This window comes from Taudactylus pleione, unplaced genomic scaffold (genome assembly GCF_031769625.1).
Source record: "Taudactylus pleione unplaced genomic scaffold, aTauple2 ptg000370l, whole genome shotgun sequence".
NCBI lineage: Eukaryota > Metazoa > Chordata > Amphibia > Anura > Myobatrachidae > Taudactylus > Taudactylus pleione.
The window spans coordinates 3,535,314-3,557,056 of record NW_028284771.1 but is presented as its reverse complement, the minus strand read 5'-3'; the positions used below and the strand labels follow the sequence as shown (position 1 = coordinate 3,557,056).

Here is a 21,743-nt window from a genome sequence, read left to right as displayed (position 1 = left end):
AAGGCGAGGTAGCCTATGTGTTGACATGGTTAGGTGGATATGCTGGTATGAACAGGTATAATTCTGAAGACTGGCAACACTGGGAGATGTGAATGGCATAATGTATATTTATGTCTCTATGATGAGATTGTGTCTTTTGTCTTTACAACACAGCTAAAAGGAGCAGGAACTGCAATTAATTAGCTCGTGGTTCGTGCCTTTCTGCATTTGGCATACTTCAATCAAGTAGATGAATATACTTGTCTTTCAAGCAAGACCGCCAGGATCTTCACTGCTTTCCTTTTCTGGAGTTATGTAATTTAAACCAGGGGTGGCCAGACTTTTGGAATCGGTGAACTACTTCTAAAGATTAAAACCTTTTGTGATCTACTGAGCCTGAACGTGCCATGTAAAAGGGGGCGTGACCTCGCAGCAAGGGGCATGGGGTCTGTCCTGCTGAAATCACACACAGTATCCCCAATTCAAATTACACCGCACATAGTGCCACTGGTTCACATTACACACCATAGTAGTGTCTCTTATTTATGTTACGACACACAGTAGTGCTCCTTCAGTACATAATGCCCACAGTAGTGATACCCTTTATACAATGTCCACTGTAGTAGTGCCCCTTATGCAATGCCCACAGTAGTAGTGCCCCTTATGCAATGCCCCCAGTAGTAGTGCCCCCAGTTGTGGTGCCCCTTATGCAATGCCCCCAGTAGTAGTGCCCCCATTTGTGGTGCCCCTTATGCAGTACCTCCTGTAGTAGTGCCCCTTACACATAAAGACACAGACACACAACACTATGCTTATCTGAATGCCCGTTCCTGCACCTGCCGCCATCCAACTGCTCCTCGCGCTGAGCACTATGGGAGAGACGTCATCATGTCTCTCCCTTCACCCACTGCGGGAGCCAGAAGGCGGAGCTCAGAAGTGAGCTCCAGCCTCTGGCTGCCGCTGCAGTAAGGAGCTGCCAGGCGCCCACTGGTAACAAAATCTCAGCGGGCGCCCAGCAAATGGAGTAGGCAACAGCGGCGCCTCTCCAGCCAGGGTCGGCTAAGTGCATTGCGCTGGCCCTGGGTGCAGCAGCCAATAACAATCTGCCTGACTCTTATTGGCTGCTCCAGGACGTCCACTGCGATCGACCATTTGTGTGTCCGCGGTCGATTACGATCGACGTTTTGGCCACCCCTGGTTTAAACCCTGTAGTATTTAATTACTATACTGGCTAACACTACCCAACATTTAAAGTGGCCCAAGGAGGGAGACTTTCCATTTGTTTTGTGGGGGATTTTGCAGTTTGGAGCTCATTCAGAGCCTCTCGCAAGGATGCGTTCGCTTGTAGCTGCCGATGGTTCACATTGTGCACATGCGTATGCATCGCAATGCGCGCGCGCAAACCAGTGCAAAAGACCGGGAAGCATTCGCTCGCCTTGCATAGACAGCCCAGCAGAATGGGTGACGGGAGAGGCCGTTTGTAAGTGGTGACAGGTGCTGGCCACTGCTAACGGGGGAGAGGAGGTGCGAATGCAGGTGTGCCAGAGTGTTGCAACGCCGTTTCAGAGGCGTGCATAATTAACAGGCAGTGTCATAGTACACGTCACTTGGTGGGATTTCACCCTGAAGTGATCGCATTAGTTGCGGAAGGGTATAGTCAACCTCAAGCGCTGCGATCGTATCAGATGGTGCTCGATGTACCAATGTTTTCATGCACTTTTAGGATATGATATGCGCAAGTGGGCGTCTTTTGAATGGCTGGTGGGCGTCTGTATACACATAGTGATCGCACGCCAAGACATAGTGGACGTGCTAATGCCTTGACATCACTTAGCCGAATATCGAGCGAGTGTTCGCATCTAGCGCAAAGGTATGAATGAGCTCCTTATTGCGTGTGTCTCGGAAACTCTTTGAAATTAAAAAAAATAAATACATTTTTGGGAAGCAAAGGAAGTGTATTTATGTATTCATACAGATCTAAGCTCTGTAACCAATGATTGTCAATTTGAAAGGAAAGAGGACTACAGAGACTTGGGTGAAAGATGGACAATTAACATGTACAGAAGGAGTAGGGTTAAGTTGAAAAGATGCAATCAGGCCTCTGCTATGTAAACTAGAGATGCTCCTGGATGGGCCAGATGCCAATAAGGTCCCTTCTCTTTGTTTATGTTAGTGAGTTACACCTAAATATACAACATTTACAGAAATAAATGTGAACACTGTCCATCAGGTAACTGAGCAGTTCCAGGAGTAGACTTTAGGCAATCAGATTTATCATTCTCGTGTTGCATATCACTCCTAGTCACCAGAAACTGTTGCTTTTTTCTTTACTTGAATTTTAACTGCAACAACTGCTTATGATGAATACTGTACGTGTATATGGTACAGGCTCATGCAGGTTCTGCAGTAGGCTCTTACATACTGTAAATAAACAAAGAGGATGCTGGAAAGATCATCATCTGGCGATCACATACACCCACCAAATGATGGCGACTACTACGTCTTCAGAATGTAGCTGGAGAGGGGAAAACTTGGAAGGAAAGCTAATTTTCCTGGACAGTGTAGTGTTGGGCCATTGGAAAACCATGGAACTTTACAGTTACAAGGAAACACTGGACAAAAGCCAGGGTTACAAACACATCTACTGGGTTTTTTTTTTTTAAACTGTAGTATAGAGGTCTAACACACCAACGAAGTAAGCAGCAAATGTGTTTTACTTAACTATAAAGAAGGATTTTCATCATGTCTTTAGTTGGCATCTCGCACTATTTATGCTTCATCCCACACTGGCAGAACATCCTGAAAGTACAAACACAGATCTCTGTTCTTTTCCTAAACCTGCCGTTCCCAAACAGGTCCCGCAATTATTGAAAAATAATTTCATGTGCTAACACAGTTAGGAGTTTGACAGTTTAACCCATTTCAGCAATGGAAGTTTCCTAAATCTGAAATGTTTTTGTTTATAATGTTTTATGTTAATATAGAAAGACATATTCTTGTGGGTTTTTTTCCTATTATAAATCATTTTGATTTCACCCTTTTAGAATAAGGAATCTAATCCTGTTTAAGTGTATACAGACAACTAAAAACATGCCTGGGGAGGCAACAGTCCCACGTCCGTGTAAGCCTGACGTAATTATGATGCTATTTTTCTAAGTAATAGGATGTTTGTCAGCTTCTAATATAGCACAGGTTTGTTGTTATTTCATGTAGTAGTAATAATACAAGGAGATCTTTGTCGGTTCATATACTTGTTTATTTGAAATATGTCAATCCAACATAGCGACAGTATGCTATGTAATATTGTCTTTCAAGCTACGTTGTTCTTTTAATTTTCATGTTATTACTACTGTATGGCACAAATTTAAAAAAAAAATACAATTTTATTTGCTCATAGGCAACAAGTGTAGAAAATCTTGCTCTACCGTGGATAATGTCAGGAAGACCAGCAACAAAAAATGAAGTGACTTTGTTGGATCTCTGCTTCGGAAAGGTTGACAATCTTAACCTTCTGTATGTGGTAAGTGTTAATCATGTGAATAATCCTGTGACTAATCATGAGAATAATTATGTGAATAATCATGCCTTGTTTGCAATAGTCATCTAAAATATAAATTTTGTCTAATCTTCTACATGCAAGAGCAGGGACACACTATTCCGGTGACTGCAGGGCAATTAAAAATATAAATATATTAAAATGAAAAAACCCCTTAAAGTGGAACGTAAACTACAAGTGCCATTAAGGCACATGTACTGCATATTTAACAGCAATTTTAAAATGTGGACAATATAAATATTATTTATATAATACTAAATTATAAAAATATTTTGAAGGTAATATTCACCACGCTGGTGAGTTAGGATGCCCATCCTGCAGGAAAATCATTCAAGTATCCCTTTAAAAAAACACACACACAAAAAAAGACGGGCCTGGTTGAGAGTTGTACGCTAATGCCGCAGCCGCTGCTGGGTCTCTGTACACAGGTGCTGCTATGCGAAAATATGCAAATGTCATAGACACCGGGAGATGCATTGAGACGCCACCTGCGGCTTTGCAAATCTAAGCATCTGTGTACAAAGACGCAGCATCAATCGCAGATCATTCAATTGGTGCAGTCCTGAGTGAGTCAGTGGTCCTGCAGAATGACGGTGGGACTGAGACACCGGAGCCATATTCCTTGTGTACGGGCTCGCAATCGCAGATGTGACAAGCCCCTGAATTGGTCGCGACACGCCTGCCTTTTTTTCCAACACTCCCCATTACCTCCCCCATATGCTCTCTGACTGTCAATCACACTGCCAATAAATATTTGCTGCGAGCAAATGCGGCGATGTACTTAGACGTATGCATAGTGCGACTCAGACGCATGCGTAAACAGATGATCGCGTAACTAATGCTGGGCATACACGGCAAGATAAAATGTCTGTCAGACCGACAGACATTTTATCTGACCGGCTGCCAGCCACAGATGTCCGCGGCATACACTGTGAGAGAAATCTCACAGTGTATAGCCCGACATCTGCGCTCCACCCCCGGGGGAGGAGACATTTCCCTATTCCTTCCGTAGGAAGGAACACAGGAAATGTCTGTCTGTCGGCCGCGCTGGGCATACACTGCCCGATGCGGCCGACAGTTACCGGGTAAATATCGCATCGGACGGGCATGCTGGACAATCCTGCATGCCCGACCGAGCAATATTTAACCCTCGGTCGCCCCCCCCCCCCACGCTACAATTATCGCGGCGATCCGCCGATATCGGGCGGATCGTCCTGATAATTGCAGCGTGTATGGCCAACATAAGAAATCATCGTCCTAGCATAACACAATGTTGGAGAGCTCCCATGTCACATCACCAACCACCCTAAGATTGTGTGCCCTCACCCTGTGTCTCCTTCTATATACCTGTTATGTTATTGTATATTTCTTTTCTATATCTTATTATATCACTGAGAAATATACTTTAAATGAAAAGAATTGTAATTTCAAGTTATTGCAGATAACATTATTCCAAGTATAGAACATGTGGAATGAATATTTTCTGTATACTGTATATATTAACTGGTATTTCTGACAGGAATTGTTAGGGTGTAGCTGAAGTATTTACTTTAAATGTGAGCGATATCGTATACTTGTGTGAAATCTCCACATACAAAAAAACTATTTCAAAAGATCTGATTTGAGCAAAAAAAACCACTGTCAAGTGGAGAGCTGGAAATCATCACGTAGAAATCATCAAAGCTTTTCATTTAAAGATCTGATGGAGTCTCAGTCCTTTACTTCTCAACTAAGCCATAGGGGAAAGAGAGACAACTGAATGAATAATTAACAGGGATAGGAATGCACCATGTAGGGAGATATATTGGGTATGATCATGTCACAGATGTTGCTGGATTTAAAATGAGCATCCAGTAGCAGCTGGAAAAGAGGTGAGGATTAAGTTAGGTTTTCTAGAGTGATATTAATTACATAGCAGCTACAGTAACAACAACAAAAATATATGTTTTCTGTACTCTTGTAAAAAAAAAAAATATTTATAGAGCATAGGCTGGCATGCAGATGGCAGATAGAGATGTTGGTGCTCAGCTTTGTACCCTACCATCTTCTCACACAGATAAGACATAATAAATGATTATGAAGGCAGTGGTACAGAGAAGAGCCACCATACCATATAGAGATGTGTCCACATGCATCTTACTTCCTTGCGTGTTAAAACAACCGTGGAGAGAGACTGTAGTGCAGAGCGTATTTTTGTGTGACTTTTTACCTTCAAATGTCTCATTCGCAAAGTGATGCAAATAGAACACACAAGCAGCTTCTGCTGATTAAAATGATATGTGGCATGCCTATATTCTGTGTGTGACTGTGGCTGTATCTGCATGCTATGTTACAGTGTCACAGCCTGAATAACTTGCGGTTTATAGGTGTTCCCTCATTTGTTCAGGGCTCTGCTTGTTCTCATTACCTTTCTACTAATCTTATTGAAGCCCTGAACCTTCAAAATTAAACTGGTAAACTACAAATTGACCGAGCCCAGCGCATAGGCCCTGAGAGAGAGAAGAGGCCCCTGGTAGACCGCGCTCAGTGACAATAAATGTTATGGATTTTAGAATAAAATAAACATTTTGGGATGTCCTATAGAAAATGTTCTCAATTGTTTGTAAATGGTACTCCCATCCTCCGTGGCAAATGCAGGATTTCCAGAGGGGGGTTTCCAAATGCTTAATTTTAGAGCGAGTGTGGCCTGTCAATGAAGAGGGCAGAATTAGTACTTAACCAGCTTTATTAAGCATCATACAAAGTGTATTGTGTGTAATAATTCCAGCATATACAGGACCAGAGATCACAGTAAGCCATTAGATGTGTCAGTAGGGCCTTCCTGCCTGAGGTGAATGTATTTATTTTAGATGTGGGCACCATTCCAGGGCATGGGAGCAAGTCTAGGAGGCTGGAGGAGCAGCAGAAGAACCTAGCACTACCCTGGACATATATGTACATATTGGGCTCTATAGCAGTGAATCTCTAACAGTGCATGTTTTCCAGATCTTCTAGTCGGTGCACAGGTTATTTATTACTGACTGATACATGTTAAAAGATCCACAGATGGTGCTAATTATTTCATTTGTGATACTGAGAAAAACATGCAGCACTAGTAACAATCTATTATATTACTATTTCTATTGTGGTCATGGTGTGGGATGGGGAAGGGGGTTTACAGGCAGATGGAAACCCCCCCCGTGCATTTGCCTATGATCCTAATCTTTCAGGATTATTCTCTCACTGTCACACAGAAACCCACAGAATTTCAACCTACTGTATATGGAAATATTTAATGGATAATGGTAAAAGGTTTGTTGTTTTGTACTCTGCTATATTGCATGTGATGGAAAATTGTCAGGCTTTAATTTTCAAACCTAAAGCAGCCTGTGCCCATTTCCACTCCGCTATGTTCCCCTCAACTTCACCACGCGTCTGCTCGGGATCATGAGCCCCAGATTATTGAGTTCATCTTGTATTATCTAGATTAATATCCACTCTATTGAGGGTTTTTCTATCATCTATTCCTTATTACCATATATATCAGGGGTCAGGAAACTTTTTACCTTTTACCCCAAAATATATTTAGATACTCCGACGTTACCCCCTTGATTTGAAAGGAAGGAATTCCTATAGTAGTGCCCCCATATAATACCCCTGTAGTAGTGCCCTCATAGTTATGCCCCTGGAGTAGTGCCCCCATAGTTATGCCCCTGTAGCAGTGCCCCCATAGTTATGCCCCTGTAGCAGTGCCCCCATAGTTATGCCCCTGTAGCAGTGCCCCCATAGTTATGCCCCTGTAGCAGTGCCCTCATAGTTATGCCCCTGTAGCAGTGCCCCCATAGTTATGCCCCTGTAGCAGTGCCCCCATAGTTATGCCCCTGTAGCAGTGCCCTCATAGTTATGCCCCTGTAGCAGTGCCCCCATAGTTATGCCCCTGTAGCAGTGCCCCCATAGTTATGCCCCTGTAGCAGTGCCCTCATAGTTATGCCCCTGTTGCAGTGCCACCATAGTTATGCCCCTGTAGCAGTGCCCCCATAGTTATGCTCCTGTAGTGCCGCTTGTACAAGAAAAAAAGAAAAAAAACACTTACCTTAATCCCCGCTCTTGCATCTGACACCATCCTGTCCGCCCGGCTGCTCCTCGGAACTATGGGAGAGACGTCATGACTTCTCTCCCATAGTGCGCATGGGGAGAGCCGGAAGCTGGACTCCATCCTCCGGCTAACGCATCGCTGCAGGGAAGGAGCCTGGCGCCCGCTGGTAATAATGTCTCTGCGGGCTTCCGGCTTAGAGCCTCCCTGCGGCGCCGCCCCTCCCTCTCATAGGATTCTTTTCGTTTTTTATTTTCTATATCTTAATCCCTACTTCCTCCACTCACTCCTCTGTTTATCCTCACCTCTTGAAACGTAGGGGGACTGAATGCCACAGTTAAATGGAAGAAGGTTGTTGATCACTTAAAATTCTCCAAATTAGATAGAGTTTATGCAGGAAACACATTGGAAAGAGGGATGCGATTCTACTCTTAGAGCTACATGAGTGGGGGACTGTATCTCTGATCCTTATCACACTAATGCTAGGGAGGTAGCTATAGTTTTGGCTGAACATTTGCTATACACTATTCTGGAACGTCTCATTGACCCCAAGGGCAGGTTTCTATCACTATCAGTACAAATTCACAATATTACAAATACTCTACTCAATGTCTATGCACTTAATTCTGCACAAAACTTTTTTTTTTTTTTTTAATTCTTCAACTAATTTTAAAAAGGGATACTCCAAATTTTGTTCTGGAAGATTTTAACCAGGTTGATGATTTTGCCCTTGACAAGACCCCAGTCTCTACCACGCCTCAATCTGATTAAGAGCCGCTCATGGTTTGGTTGACCCTTGGAGATTGTTTAATCCCACTGAGTAATTTTTTATGTTTTATTGATTTGTCCACAAATCATTCCTATATTAATTATATCTTACAGGTTGGTCACCGATGTTGTTGACGTTGCTGTCACTGACATTCTCATGTCGGACCATGGCCTCATTTCTGTTACACTTGGTCTGCCCAGCCTTGGCCAGGGGTCTGGCTTTTGGAGGTTTGAGTTTTAGGATGACAATTTGAAACATTGGGTTACTCCCATACTATTTTGCGAGACCTCTAAGGTAGTCCACATGGCCATATTATGTCGTACGTCTCCAACCATGCTAAAACATTTATATATGATTCACTACAATCGAATGCACCCTTTGTCAATGTTTATGTCTCTACTTAGTCAGATGAGCTTTTTAAAGCCTATAGACAAGCTAGGGAGCTCCCAAGAAAATTTTTTGCTGTCTCATGCCAAACTCCAACTGGACTATTCTAGGAATCTGTTTCATAGATGGGGTAATTGTGTGGGCAAACTTGTAGCTGATTTGACTAAACTGCCTCATTGTAAAAATCATATTAGACATTCAGTTAAGGGTATGCGCATGTCAATTGAGGCTATAGCCTATTCAGCTCCTCATTTTTTGTCTTCTGTTGCTTAGCCTGGATGCCAATAAAACTTTTGATACGGTATCTTGGTCTTATTTTTATGAGGTTCTCAGACTGAAAGGTTTTGGTAGGGACTTTTCAGGATTTCCATGTTTTCTTTATATTTCTACAACTACTTCCCTGCTAATAAATGGTATAAGTAGCGATAAAGTGATTTTGACAAGAGGTACAGTATGCATAAAGGGTGTCCCCTCTCCCCTTTACTCTTTAATTTGGTACTGGACCCCATTCTTCGGGTTTTGCAATCCTAGGACTGATTTACAGGGCATTAAAGTGGGACTTCGTGAAATAAAATTTTCCAAATTTGCTGATGATCCCCTATTGTATATCTTAAATACTAGGGCCTCCCTTCAACCACTCATGCATCAGCCTGAGGAGTTTGGCAGGGTCTCTGGATTCACGGTAATGGCTCTTTATTTTAAACTAAGATATTTGAGGCCAGCTGGGCTAGGGATGTGTCTGTTAAATGGGCATCTAGATTTATCCCATACTTAGGTGCGCAATATAGTTTTAATGTCACCAAGGCAATTGTCACTCTTTTGTATGGAGGTTGAAAGTTGGGGTTGACTCCCTCTCCTGAGACTCCTTTATCTACTACAATACCTTCCTGTTTTATTAACTTGTAAGGATATCTGTAACATTAATACCCTGTTCCGTAGCTTCATTTAGAACAGAAAGAGGTCTCGTATAGTGACAACATTAATTTACCCAATGTAGAACTTTAAAATCAGGCTCAATTAATTATACCTTTGAGATTGATTACATAATCCAGATATGTATGATCACACCTCTCTGGAATGCCACTTCCTTTCTGGTATCGGTCTCCCTGTTTTCCTACATTTACAGGAGCATGATGTCCCACCAACTATTATTTCTAATCCCCTCCTGATGGCCACAGGAAAATTATGGCACATTCTACGTCAGACATATTAGCTTAATCAATATCTGTCTGTGCATTTACCCTGTCGGTAAACCTTGTTTTTAAGATGGCTATGCCACCATTCCCTTTACCTTTTGGAGAGAGACCTTTGTACTGTTAGACAGCTCTTGCATAAGCAATTTAGAAAGCCAATGACTTATAATCAAGTGTATAAGGTCTTCCTCGGGGGTAACGCTCATTTCTTTTGGCCCCACACTATGCTAGCATAGTAGCTCTTGCTTTTACTGATTGGTCTAATTGGTGATACTCTCTATATTCACTGCTTTTTCTTCAACCCCTGTTCCATAAGGCCATATCCTCTCATTATGCCTTTCTACTTGCCTCACTTAGTTAAGATCTTATACATACTGGACTAAGCAAGTGGTGAGACCATTTTCCACACCTCTCCACAGATTCTTTACTTAGTGATCTTACTAACTCATCTAAACTACTCTCTGCTACTACTTATGTAGAAATGTTTCTAAAAATATTCCATAGGACATATTTACCATTGTCACAGTGTTTCGAGATGGGCCTCTCCTCCTCCCATGCTTATGAAAAAGTAGCTGAAGTACTCAACATTGCCCATGTTTAAATCTTCAAGTTATTAAGTTTTATTATGTGATGTCATCCAAATCCATTGAGTGGAAGGCCCAGAACAGGCTCCCTGTGTTGAATAGATATATGAAACTAAATATTAAAAAACTGCGCTCCAAACTCTGGAAAATGCTGCTAAGTCACAGATGTGGTCCCCACCACAATAATACAAACATAAAATATACAAGTAGTACCAAGCGCAAAATCCTCTAAGGAATGGTCTCTCCAGTTGCTCGTAATGTACTGTATGCACGTGTGAGATGGTAGAAGAGACGAGCAACTGGAGAGACCGTTTCCGATAAAGTGGCGGCATACATATATATCAGCTACCCCCGCCCGGGACACTGACAGATCTGGTATAGGAACTGTGCTGACGTTCTGCAATCCAACTGTGTCTAGATGCTTTGATACGGATACTGCCCAAAGCTGATTAGGACTGATCAAGAATCTTGATCTAGGAGAATTTATTTGATTGGGAATTTCGAGTAGAAACATATATTTCAAGTCTACATGTGAGTAAGAATATCATATTTCCACTTTTATGAACCAGACCCACTGATTGGTTGATTCTCTCCTTTTCTTTTGGAAGAAAAAGTGGAAGATATACATTGTCATTGGATTGAAGAAGTTGGATACATATGGACAGTGTGATGTGATAATTGTGGACACGTATTTACATATAAATACCCTAGAGGATTTTGCGCTTGGTACTTCTTGTATATTTTATCCCTGTGTCGAAGTTGGCTCCGCACTCCGCCTTGAGGTCCGACCGGGACCCCAACCAACGCAAACCAATTGCCACCCCTCTGTAAAGTTTTCTTCCAAATCCATCCAGTGGAAGGCCCAGAATGGGCTTCCCGGTTCAAAGTTCACAGTGTCCTAAGGTCAAAATTCTGCCCAGCGTACACCATACAGTCAGGTGCATAAATAATTGGGATATTGACATAATTTTCATATTTTGGCCTCTATTCACCACCACAATGGCTTTGAAATGAAACAAACAAGATGTGCTTTAACTGCAGACTTTCAGATTTAATTTGAGGTTAATTACATCCAAATCAGGTGAACGGTGTAGGAATTACAACTGTTTCTATATGTGCCTCCCACTTTTAAAGGGGCCAAAAGTAATGGGACAATCTAAACAATCCTAAATGTAACTTTCACTTTTTAATACTATGTTGCAAATCCTTTGCAGGCAATTACAGCCTGAAGTCTGGAACGCATAGACATCACCAGACGCTGGGTTTCATCCCTGGTGGTGCTCTGCCAGGCCTCTACTGCAAATGTCTTCAGTTCCTGCTTGTTCTGGGGGCATTTTCCCTTCCGTTTTGTCTTCATCGAGTGAAATACATGCTCAATCGGATTCAGGTCAGGGGATTGACTTGGCCATTGCATAACATTCCACTTTTTAGCCTTAAAAAACTCTTTGGTTGCTTTTGCAGTATGCTTCGGGTCATTGTCCATCTGCACTGTGAAGCGCCGTCCAATGAGTTCTGAAGCATTTGACTGAATATGAGCATATAATATTGCCCGAAACACTTCAGAATTCATTCTGCTGCTTTTGTCAGCAGTCACATCATCAATAAATACAAGGAAACCAGTTCCATTGGCAGCCATACATGCCCAAGCCATGACACTACCACCACCATGCTTCACTGATGAGGTGGTATTTTTTGGATCATGAGCAGTTCCTTTCCTTCTCCATACTCTTCTCTTCCCATCACTCTGGTACAAGTTGATCTTTGTCTCATCTGTCCATAGGATGTTGTTCCAGAACTGTAATGGCTTTTTTAGATGTTGTTTGGCAAACTCTAATCTGGTCTTCCTGTCTTCCTGTTTTTGTGGCTCACCAATGGTTTACATCTTGTGGTGAACCCTCTATATTCACTCCTGTGAAGTCTTCTCTTGATTGTTGACTTTGACACATATACACCTACCTCCTGGAGAGTGTTCTTGATTTGGCCAACTGTTGTGAAGGGGTTTTTCTTCACCAGGGAAATAATTCTTCTGTCATCCACCACAGTTGTTTTCTGTGGTCTTCCGGGTCTTTTGGTGTTGTTGAACTCTCCGGTGCATTCTTTCTTTTTAAGAATGTTCCAAACAGTTGATTTGGCAACACCTAATGTTTTTGCCAACTCTCTGATGGGTTTGTTTTGATTTTTCAGCCTAATGGTGGCTTGCTTCACTGATAGTGACAGCTCTTTGGATCTCATATTGAGAGTCGACAGCAACTGATTCCAAATGCAAATGTCACACCTAGAATCCACTTCAGACCTTTTGCCTGCTTAATTGATAATGAAATAATGAGGGAATAGCCCACACCTATCCATGAAATAGCTTTTGAGTTGATAGTCCCATTACTTTTGGCCCCTTAAAAAGTGGGAGGCACATATGGAAACCGTTGTAATTCCTACACCGTTCACCTGATTTGGATGTAATTACCCTCAAATTAAATCTGAAAGTCTGCAGTTGAAGCACATCTTGCTTGTTCATTTCAAAGCCATTGTGGTGGTGAATAGAGGCCAAAATATGAAAATTCTGTCAATATCCCAATATTTATGCACCTGACTGTATCTTCTCGGATCCAATGTTACCACTCTGTGAAGTTATATCCAGATGCATCCAGTGTAAGGCCCAGAATAAGCTCCCTAGGTCAAAGTTCTGCCCTGCGCTCTCCGCTGTGAGGTCTGACAGAGACCCCAACCACTCCATTAGGCATCCTAGACCAATTGCCACCTCTGTGAAGTTTTCATACAAAACCATCCAGTGGGAGGCCCACAACAGGCTCACTGGGTCGAAGTTCTGCCCAGCATCCCCTGGTCAAAGTTCTGCCCAGTGTACACCAATGGGAGGTCCGACTGGGACGTCAACCCCCTTGTATGCCTTCTGGGATCCAATGTTACCACTCTGTGAAGTTTTCGTCCGAATCCATCCAGTGTTATGTTCAGAACAGGCTCCCCGAGGCAGAGTTCTGCCCAGCGTACACCAACGGGAGGTTCGACTGGGACCCTAACCCCTCTACAACCTGGCCAGGATCCAATTCGCGTTCATTTCAACCCAATCAGTGCAGGGATGTCCGAATGCATTACCAGACAGACAGACAAGCAAACAAACATACCAATGAATTTTATATATAAGATGTGACTTTACTAGGGTGGACTTATTTAATTGTTTTAATTGTTTTTGAGATTGTCCACCTGTTAAGAGATTTTGGGTTGACATTTGGCAATTCACAAATTATTCCTTGGTTAACTATTTTCCCCTGACAGGGGAATGGGCTATATCAGGAATACTGTACTTCCACAGGGAATCAGGGTTTCAATGAGTGGCCGTAAGCTTCTCTGTGCAGTCTCTGCTTTTGCAAGAAAGACTATAATCCAGACGTGGATACAGGTTGCTCCACTCTCAGTGACCTTGTTTCGTGATTAGTTGTTTTATGTTTTTCGCATGGATTGGGTAGAAGCCTCCCTTCAGAAGGAGAGCCGCACTTAAAAATTATTTGAAACGTGGGAGAGTTTTATACATATTCTCTCAGAACCTATACAGCAACGGAATTGGAGATGCTTCCATGCCACTACTTGGTATGAGACACATTTTGTGCATGGATGAACCTCCAATTCTCCTGGTTTTTAAGGTCTTACATTGTCCTTCCCTTCTGATGTGTAGTGATGTCCTCGCCGTGCCTCATGTATTATCGTGTTTTATATTATCTGTATTGTTTCTTTACATTCTATGGTTATAACTCCATGCTATGAGTGACTTTTGCTTTTCTGCTCCATGTCTATGTTAAATTCAAATGTTTTTCTCCTTGTGACTATTGCACTGTTATTTTGTTTTTTGTATCCGTCATGTTCTAATTTTTATGTCATTGTGTACCTTTATCTTTAGACATGCTTCAATACATATATATATTTTTTTAATTATACTCTGTAAATACTCCCAGGACCACAAATGTATTAAAATATTGTATTGGCCCCAGTTCACATGGGTGTGGTATAATGTGTCAACATTCCTAATGTAGACACTGGCTGGAATGTCAACATGTTAGAATGTCGACATATCGTTCCTAGTGGTCGTCCAGGGGTCACTTACCTGCTCCTGGAGGCTGCAGCAGCTCCAGCATGGCTTCCAGGTCTCAGTGGTCATGTGACGTCACCTCTAGTTAAGACCTGTGATCCTCCAGCGTTTGTTAAGTACTTTTCTGCTATCCCTACCTCTACCTCTCCCTCTAGTGCCTATCCCTAACTCCTCCACCGCTGCCTAACTTTAAAGTCCCCCAGCAGTCTAACCCTAGCCCCAGCCTAACCCATTCTGATTATGTCTACATTACTGTTGACATTATGGTGTCGACATTGTAAATGGCAACCTACAGATTTGTCCACATACATCTGGCCTCCTTGCACATTAATCAGCCCTTCTAGTTGCTCCATGCCGTAGCGTGACTTAGTTACACAGAGCATCTTTTGATGCAACTTTTTCTCTTAAAATGCGTCTTTTGCTCAAAATTATGCGAATAGGACACATGCTTATGCTGAATCGAATGATGTGCGGCATGCCTATATTCTGTGTACAACTGTGGCTGTATCTGCATACTCAACTTTACTTTAGTGTCACAGCCGCTGACACTGTAACATAGCATTTCGCATGCATGGTGCATATCATTTTAATCAGCATAAGCTGATTGTGCGTCCTATTTGCATCACTTTGTGAATAAGATGCATTTTAAGGGAAAAAGACAAACAAAAACACAGAAACCCCAGTTCACATATGCCACACTGCCCCCCTACTGTATAGTAGCCCGCGCTAGACTGCATGTGTTCTGACACACACCCCTATGTACTATGCGTTTTTCTGATTTGGCTCTGCAGAGTGACGAATAATTTTCACCTAATTAACATGCAAATATAATACAGCAGTTACTTTATATTTTCGCATTAACCGATTAATATTATTCAGGCAACCTCTTTCCCCCTCCCACCCAATTTCCCTGTGTTCTAGTGTATAGGGAGTGCATTAACCTGTACAGTATATATTTTTTTTATGAAGGTATTTACAAAATCATAGTGTTCATTAGTTGTACTTATAAATGTTATTTTGCATACACATTTTTTCTGCTTTTTGAGCTACTTAAATTCAATTGTATTGATGTATAGTGGTATTGTCAAAATCAATTTAATAATAAATCTGGAAGGTGATTGCCACTGCACAATTTCTGTCATTGTAAGGGTAAAGGGCATGGTAAAAAAAAACGACCTAGTCTATACAGAGAAAGCAAAAAAAATAAGCATTACATACTCCCATTGTTTGTTTTATGGGTGTGACCTTTTCTGTTTGAACTGAAGCAAATTGGCATTGACAGCCTGTGATAGCCACTGATCTCGCTTGAAAAAACATTATTGCAAATTCCGTCTCAGCAGAAGTGCTTTCCTTGTTGAATAATTCATAACCACCACTACTTCATATAGTGCACCTGCTGGCAGGATTTTACATTGCTTATTGAAATATGTGCAGCGTGCCTTACAATTAAGTCTTTGAGAACTAAAACCATTTTGCTTACACAATGTTATAGTACATTAGATTAGTAGTAACAAAGCCGTAACATTTGCATTTCAACAAGAGATTTTGAATAGTAAGCAGGAGGGTAAAGGGTCACATTGCTAATAACATTATAGTCATTTAATTGTATAAAAGCAAACACAATATAACGTTTAATTTAATTGTTCTAATGAAAAATCATTTGGAAGCTTCTGAAACTTTTTAGTTTTTTTATTTTCAGAAGTTAAAACAATGACAACATAATTGACCCTAAGCACAATAACGTTTTAGTCATATTCCAATTTATCTATTTTGTTGAAAGATGAAAAAACAAATTTATACTATTGCTGTTTTAGGGATTTACTTAGTTTCAGTAATGTTGTCACTAACACTTCTTGTAGATCCAGTTATAGTTGCCTCCTGGTAACTTTATTCATGTATTTACCCATTAAGGGGGTTGTGGCCTTGCTATAGGGAGCAAACTGTGATGTCATTGTGTGCATTATCTGACATTACCAGTAATATGGTTAGGTTGGAAAAAGAAATGAGGGTAAATTTACTCATACCCTTTGAAAAGGTGTGTTGGGTGAGATGGACCAAACTGTTCAGAATAGAGAACCACCACCAGCTAATTCTCAACAATTATGAAACACATTAGTACGGTATCATCCTTGGCCAATCTAGCCATGTGACACCTTTTTCAGTCAATTGCCTAACTACTTCAGGCTGTTTTAAGGGCAAATGATGAAGCTACTCTTTACTAGGTAGAGTACATAATAAAATATCCAGTGGTAGCCACATTGATCATAGAGCCTTTTGTTTGGTACGCAGGTTAAATTATTTTATCTGCCCATGTGCAGCAGACTTTGTGTATTCTGTATATTAAAGTTCACTTGGTTAAGGTCACTTAAGCGGGGGAAGTCCTCATATAGGAATGCACTAAGGGCCTGATTCAGGTTGGATCGCGGCTGCATTTACAGAAGGGTTCACATACATCTAGCCTCCTGGCGCGTTAAACAGCCCTTCTAGTCACGCCATGCTGTGGCGTGACTCAGTAGCGCAGAGCGTCTTTTCGTGAGTCTTTTTACATTCAAATTCGTCTTATTCACAGAATCATGCGAATAGCTAGCACACGCAGCTTCTGCTGATTAAAATGATATGCAGCGTGACTGTGGGTGTATCTGTATGCTAAACACTACGTTAGTGTTACAGCTGCTGACACTGTAACATAGCATTTTGCATGCAGATATATCCGCACTCACTCAGAGAACATAGGCATGCTGCATATCATTTTAATCAGCAGAATCGGCTTGTGCTAGCATTGTTGTGCGAATAAGACGCATTTGAAGGTGAAAAAAGATGCACAAAAATACACTCGGCGCTATCGAGTCACACTGAACTCCCGCGTTGTGTGGCGCGACTTGTAGCTCACGGAGGATAGATGTATGTGGGCACATCTGTACGCACACAGTCTAACTGCAAATGTATGCTAGTCCGCTGCGATTACTATGCCGTCACAGCACATCATAAGGACACCCACCTTTCCTTACACACATCCGTAATACTTTGCAAGGCTGTGAAAACATCGCTAACATCCAGTACAATCGGGGCCTCACGCACACTTGCACAAGGTCAAACCTTACTCAGAAATCGCTAACCTTCCGGAACGCAGTGAGAGCTCAAACTGCGTATGCCATCACAGTGTATAATTTATGCACGCCCCTGCATACGCACTGGCACGCTTGCGTTTCGCCGACCACCCCCCCTGTAACCGCCCACAAACTGTACTTCCTGTCAATAACTCTGCGATGGGTCTGCGCATGCGCAGAACGCAACAATTGGCCGATAGTGAGCGTAATCCAGTTGCAATCCAACCTGAATCAGGCCCCAAATCCACAACAGAACAGCTGGTTGCACTTTCACCCATTCTCCTCTGAGACCTTGTAGAGGACAACATGTAAGAATGGTGAAGCTACTGAATATTTATTCCCAGCTTTAGACCAATTTCAAATGCACAGACGTCAACGGGGACACATACATTAATCATATTTAAATGCACTTGTATGAGAACACATTGATCAAACAGATCATCTCGATTAAATAAGCATTTTAAATGCATCTTCAGTCTTGTGGTTGAAAAGCCACACATAAACCAGCTTTCCTTCCTGCATATATGGTGACCTTGTTAACTTCTACATGTAACTGCTCAGATTTTGTGACTTACTGCCAAGATCTGCTGTAGTGGATGTGCCAGGGATATGAGGAGGGACACCGCAGTGAAAGACTACACTGAAAGGCGGCCTGTATTCTTTGAAACACACGTAGATTTTTAATTTACTTTTTCTTCAGTAGATATGAATGTTAACAATATTGGTTCTGATTCAAAGTCAAATGCATTTTGACCTGCACCCTTATAAATCTGTTTGTGAAAGTAGCAGATATCCCTATCAGCCGTATCTTTGATTCTAGAAATGCCTGAGATCAGCCTGATTCCATGCGCACGATCAACTCTGAATTGCCTGCAATTCCGTCTACACATCTGTGGAACAGACCAGAGTCGGATTAAGCATTTAGGGGGCCCAAGGTACATAAGACACGTACAATGAATGATCAAATAAAAAATTAAACTAACTATACATTCACACAAAAAACACTAACTTAAAGACTGTTGGCTGCACGGCGCTGTCACTTGATCCAATTCCTTCTTCTGCTGAACTTGGTCTGGAGGTCCTGTCCTGCCGTTCTTTGTACCATTTCACTAGCAGCTGCACGTTTCTCCATCCAGGACTTTGACACCTCCACATCCAAACAACAATATTCCCCCAACTCTCCTTTGTTCCATGGGCTTTCTCCTCCATCCTTAAGCTTTATGTCCTGCTTTTTCCTTTATCTTTCTGTTCTCTCCCATCTCTCCCTCATTTTCTCCCTCTGTTCGTTCTGGCATTCCCCCCTCCTAGGTAATGCTTTCTCCTCTCCTGTCACCCCCCCCCCCCCCTTCCCCTCCTGTCTATACTCAGACTGATTTCAAATGTCCTGTACTTTTAATTTACGTGACAAAGCTACTTAGGCCAATCACAGCAGCCACAGTTCCAGGGCAGTAGCCAATCACCAGATCCTGCAGATGAGCCCCTGGCCAATAAGATCAAGTCCAAAATGCCGACCCGATCTCATTGGCTGCTGCTAGTCTTCCAGTTTCTAATGATTGGTCCTGTGTCCATGACAGATTAACTGTGGGATAAACAGCTGCTGTTAGTTCCTGTGCAGGGACGTGTGCAGCTGGGGCCAGCCCTGTATGGTGTTGCAGCTGCAGTGTGTAGCATTGATGAGTCCTAGCTGCTTGTCCTGCCCACCGGCCTCACTTCTCCTCCGGCCCACTCCATTCCTCATCTGGCCCGCCCTTACTCCTCTTATGCCCCATCCCCAATCATAGCCATTAGAAAATGCAGTGCATGGAATGGAATTACACACAGTGCAGTGCTCCGAGTGTATACTACAGAGCAGGAAGGGAAAATGATTTATATGATCTGGACAACTCCTTTACAGTTAGTAACTATGTACAGAACACGTTTCGATAAAATTAAACACATTTGTTACTCTTTCTTTTCCTCAAAATTTTTACTAATTTTAGATCTAATCACAGTACATTTGCACTAAACATTATTGAAATAGTTACTCAGATCTCATTAAAGATTGCATGATGCAGTACTTCGTTATTTCACAAATTCAATATTTGTTTAAAAAATGCTCACGGGTGGTAGTGGTTACTGTGTTTGTATAAGCCTGCAGAATCGTGTTGGCCTGTTCATCAGTGTTATGTTTTATATTAAATATATTCCTCCACAGCTATTTGGACAAGTAAACACAATGAGCAGAGTATGAATTAAGCAATTAACTTTTCTTTCTGGATGCTTGCTATGATTTGCTTCATCTTACAATGTTTACAGATCTGAAATAACATTTTAGAAACATACTGGCTCCCATTCCCTTTCAGAACACAATTCAAGGTTCTTACACTCACTTACAAAGCCCTCACCCATTCCTCTCCCATTTACATATCCAACCTCATCTCCCTTCATTCTCCTGTCCGCCCTCTTCGTTCAACAAATGCACACCTCCTCTCATGCCAATTGATTACTCCCGCCTCCAAGATTTTGCCCGCGCTGCTCCTCACCTTTGGAACTCTCTCCCTCTGCCCATCAGACTCTCCACCTCTCTATAATCCTTCATACAGGCTCTCAAGACCTACTGCTTCATCAAAGCCTTCCAGATCTCATCTTAACTTACTGCGACATACTCCTTCCTCCCTGCCCACCCCATCTTTGTCATTCCTATATGTCTGTCCCTTCCCTTTAGAATGTAAGCTCTTACGAGCAGGGCCCTCTACCCTCTTGTGCTTCCCCTTATGTTACTAATCTACTTCTTACTCCCCACTAGGGCACCTAACACTCTGTTGCTTATCTGGGTGTTATGGTCGCTAATGTAGCAATGTATATTATCCTTGTCCTCGTCCTGTATTGTATTGTACTGTAAGTCACTGGCCAACCTATTTGTTTATGTACTTTGTAAGGCGCTGTGGAACTCTTGTGGCGCCATATAATTAAATTATGATAATACTATTTTATTGGTGCTTTGTGAGAAATCACACAGAGAGATAGTTATTCAAAGTTAACTTATGGCTTAATATATATATGTATTGAATATTAGCAATAATATGCAATTCAATATAGTGCTCTGTATGATACTTTTTCAGTCTATTGTCACATCCCTTTGAGAAGGTGGTCTGAAGTAGTCTGTTTATTACTCTGCCCATTCTATCCCTATACTAATAGTTCCCATCTTTGATATCTGCTGGAGATCCCCTGACATAAATAATTCGGGACAGTTCCTGTAGGCCAGGGAACTGTCTGCAGTTACCTGCTTAACACATGTTTGTTTGCTTGATAGATTTCCACATAGTGACTTGGTCATTAATGTTAACCTGTTATAATTCTCTTTTCTGCAACATTATATTATTTAATATATTATATAAGTCACTAAGAGTAACTGCTTCTGTGTTTTGAACTTTTCTTTATGAATATTTATACAAAGTCATGTTTTTTTTTCTCTTTGGATTATTATTATAATTTATTTCAAGTTGACAAAGGGCCAAAGTGTTGGATAAAGTACATACAGTAAAACAGTAAATTAAAACAAACCGGATGTAGCTATATTGTCGGCATTCACAATGTTGACAGTCAAAAGGTCAACACAGTGATGTCAACATGGTTAAAATGTCAACAGTTAACCTGCAAAATGTGTATATATGAAATGTCACCATTTGAAATGCTGACACAGTCAAAATGTAGACAATAGAAAATGTAGGGTTTGGCTTAAAATTGGATGTTGAAAATAGGTACTGGTTGACATTTTGCAAGTTTACATTGTGGTTGTCAACATTCTGAACATGTTGACATATTGGGGTAAATTAGACTCGAGAGGGGCGAATTGACATTGGCCCGAATTCGCCCTGGACTCATGGATTTTTGTATGAAGCCCAATGGGGCTGTGAACAAAAATCTGCGAGTCTGGCGGTACTGTAAACTCCATATAGCTGCATTTACTCGTGGCTGCAAGTAAGTCGCTTCTAACTGAATTGACCCCATGGTACGT

The 21,743-nt window shown here is 41.8% G+C and overlaps 1 protein-coding gene across 2 annotated transcripts in view; it reads left to right on the top strand.

The window, feature by feature from the left end:
• Positions 1-21,743, top strand: part of LOC148508350 (uncharacterized) — a 161,654-nt gene that overhangs the window by 72,717 nt on the left and 67,194 nt on the right. For both annotated transcript variants that reach the window (XM_088444660.1, XM_088444659.1), the window contains one exon: positions 3,377-3,499. In XM_088444660.1, coding sequence (XP_088300786.1) covers positions 3,377-3,499 — 123 coding nt within the window. The remainder of the gene's footprint in view (positions 1-3,376; positions 3,500-21,743) is intronic.